The following is a 2,762-nucleotide window of genomic DNA, read 5'->3' as shown; positions in this document are numbered from 1 at the left end:
GGCCAAATTTTGCCAAAAATAAAAAGTAAAGAATTCTAATTTTTTATAATTTTTTCTGATGCATTTATATGTTCTTATGTTATTTTTAAACTTCGAGTTAATTCCAATTAAAATTGGATTTTTTGTGAATTTTTCAATTAGCATAACTCACTGATTTGACTTCTTGCTGTGATACTTATTGCAATAATTGGCCAGGAGTACACAAGTGAAGATCTCCAGCAGAAGAAACAGCCCAAGCACTATAGATAGAATGACTGAGAATACTTTAAAGAAGTCCTCATCATTCTCTCCAGTCTGTCCCGTAGTACCCAATGGTGCACAGTCCTCAGTTTCACATACATTACTAACATTGAGATTCAGTCCAGATAATAAAAGAGAATTTCTCGGTAGTCTTTCTATTAAAAGGTCCCTCAATCTTTGACTGCTGGTTTTACTAGTTCCAATGACAGTAGTACAGAATAAGGCACTGCCATCAATTCTTCTTGAGTTGCATGTAAGAGATGATTGGACAAGATGACTTGTAGTGATGGAACAGGAACAAGCTTGGTTGAGTGAGTTAACTACAGCAACGGTTGCATTACTGATCTTCTCATTGAGATCCTCTAACTAAAATAATAGAAGAAACTCAAAATAATTCTTATAATTTTAAAACAGAATATTCATCAATTATTATCAATATTCTCCTTATAATAAGTAGCTATATATTATAATAAGACTCTTTTAACTTACGATCCATTTGCTGCAGTTGTAGACACCACTCAACAGTACACAGATTTTAGTACTAGCATATGCTACAAAATATTAAAATAAATAATAATAAAGTTTTGATTATTCAAAACTCACTTGGTAGTAATACACTAGGAGAAAAAGGCCCAGGACCAGAGCTAGTACTTGCTTGTATTTTAATGCAGTAAGGACTCTGTACATTAAGACTATTAAGTGAGTGAGAGAGTCCCTGGGTCTCGGAACTGCTCACTATCACAACAGTCTTTGTATTGATAGTATTTCCACACGTTTCATTAGAAGACGATTGAGCAATAGAAATTGTGTAGCTCTTTACGACTCCTTGACTGTCCCAGAGGTCAAGTGGTGACCAGTAGATTCTTCCTTCATTTGGTTGTGCTCGCACAGCACTGGATATGCTTGGGTAAGCAGTAGGGGCTATTTATAAGGAGATTATGAATATCATTAGCATTTCACTGCATACCTCCTTCCTTTGTGAAGAATACATCACTAGAAATCATTCCTGTACCTCTTCCATCAGTCATTAGCAAAGCATCCAATCTGTATGGCACATATGGATCTATGATAGTAAAGATACAGCATAATTATTTTCATTTTATTATCATTTTATTTACTTAATGTCAACGTGATGTTAAAGACTTGATTTGGGCGGAGTGTCCATTTGTTTATTAGTTTTGATAGTTGAACGGTGTGGAGGGTTAAGTGATAATACTTTACAGTGTATATGGTATTTGAGGGCGGAGTCCAGACAAGGTGGGATGTGGTTTGGTGATTAGTGACAGACAGCAAATTTGTACCTAAATCAATGAGGCATTGAACATTATCCCATACATAGTAATAACAATAAAAGTTGAAAGTAATTATAAAAATAGTGATAATAATATTGAAAGTAAGCAAAACAACAAAATAATAACAAATGAAACTCACTCTTCTCTAGTGAGAGCAGAGTAGGAGAAGCTAAAAAAAGAGAAAAATGACATTAAATACAGATGCAAAATAAATCCTTCATAACTCACCCATAGTCTGCTGTACGTTAGCGGTGATATAATTAGCTGCTGGGCCCATTCCAGCATCAGTCCTAGCAGCAATACTTATCTGTACACTTTGATAAATGCTCAGCCCATCCAAGAGATACATCCTCAACTGTCCATCAACAGATATTCGATCAATTGTGGATCCACCATAATTAATGATGAGGGTGTAGTTCCTTATGATCCCGTTGGGTGCTACTGGCTGATCCCATTGTATGAGGAGTGTCGTATTAGAAATTGTCTCTGCTCTGAGATAACTGGAGACGATGGAGCTACAGAATAAAAATTAATAATAATATTTAGGCACTTATCAGCAAGTATGTGTTCATTTGCAGAAATGGTCAGCAAGATAAAATTAAACTGCTATTCAAAAACTTCTCTAGCAGCATACAGTACAAAATAACGTGACTCAGGGCTAAGCCCTTTTAAATGTCTTACATTCTTCTAGTAAGATCAACTTCTATAATAGTAAATATCATCAAAGAAATAGTCTAGTGAAAAGGGATTTGGCTAGACTCTTAATTGTGTACTTCCTACAACTAAAAATCATAACAATCCTTCAAAGGAAGCTGACTGATGATGCAAAAGGATGTCTATTCTCCATACTGCTATATACAGTCATTATTTGTTATTTATAGCTTGGTCCAACAATATTCATGACTTTGTGCTTCCAATTATAGTTAGAGGAATTCGCTAAAGACCCCCCAAGAGCCCAGCTAACCTTTTTGTTGTGTTTCCACTGATATGCATGACTCTGTTCCATTCCCTTGTTTTAGCAACGGGACAACACAGCACTTGTAAACAGAATATGAACTGAGGCCAGTTATAGTGGTCTCATTCCCTCCAGGATCAATGGATTCATTGAGAGAATGAGATGAGTTGGAACAGAGGGCGATATATCCGTTAGAATTGTTATTTGAGGGCAAACTCCATCCTAGTTGAACTGATGCATCACTGATTGAGACATGATGCAGACCATTAACTATA

General features: G+C 35.7%; 1 protein-coding gene across 1 annotated transcript; it reads right to left on the bottom strand.

Annotated features, from left to right (window-relative positions):
- Positions 1 to 68: 68 nt before the first annotated feature.
- Positions 69 to 2,753, bottom strand: LOC109591199 (receptor-type tyrosine-protein phosphatase delta-like). The gene is made up of 8 exons (XM_020006979.1): positions 2,497 to 2,753; positions 1,761 to 2,047; positions 1,672 to 1,701; positions 1,359 to 1,541; positions 1,208 to 1,303; positions 844 to 1,161; positions 730 to 791; positions 69 to 606 (listed from the first exon to the last, which is right to left on the bottom strand). Exons 1-8 carry the CDS (start codon positions 2,523 to 2,525, stop codon positions 148 to 150), a joined length of 1,464 nt encoding a protein of 487 aa, XP_019862538.1. The 5' UTR covers positions 2,526 to 2,753; the 3' UTR covers positions 69 to 147.
- Positions 2,754 to 2,762: the final 9 nt, after the last annotated feature.

This window comes from Amphimedon queenslandica, unplaced genomic scaffold (assembly GCF_000090795.2).
Source record: "Amphimedon queenslandica unplaced genomic scaffold, v1.1 AMPQUscaffold_8731_Cont19329, whole genome shotgun sequence".
NCBI classification, from domain to species: domain Eukaryota; kingdom Metazoa; phylum Porifera; class Demospongiae; order Haplosclerida; family Niphatidae; genus Amphimedon; species Amphimedon queenslandica.
Note: the sequence above shows the minus strand (reverse complement) of the source record. Positions and strands in the feature narration are given on the sequence as shown.

What these genes read in the sequence shown, in the direction of transcription:
- LOC109591199 (XM_020006979.1), bottom strand. Translation starts at nt 2,525, where the DNA reads ATGCATATCAGTGGAAACACAACAAAAAG. An exon ending in TCCTAGTGTATTACTACCAA is followed by an intron (nt 792 to 843) that starts GTGAGTTTTGAA and finishes AATATTTTGTAG; the next exon opens with CATATGCTAGTACTAAAATC. An exon ending in ACAACTGCAGCAAATGGATC is followed by an intron (nt 607 to 729) that starts GTAAGTTAAAAG and finishes CTATTATTTTAG; the next exon opens with TTAGAGGATCTCAATGAGAA.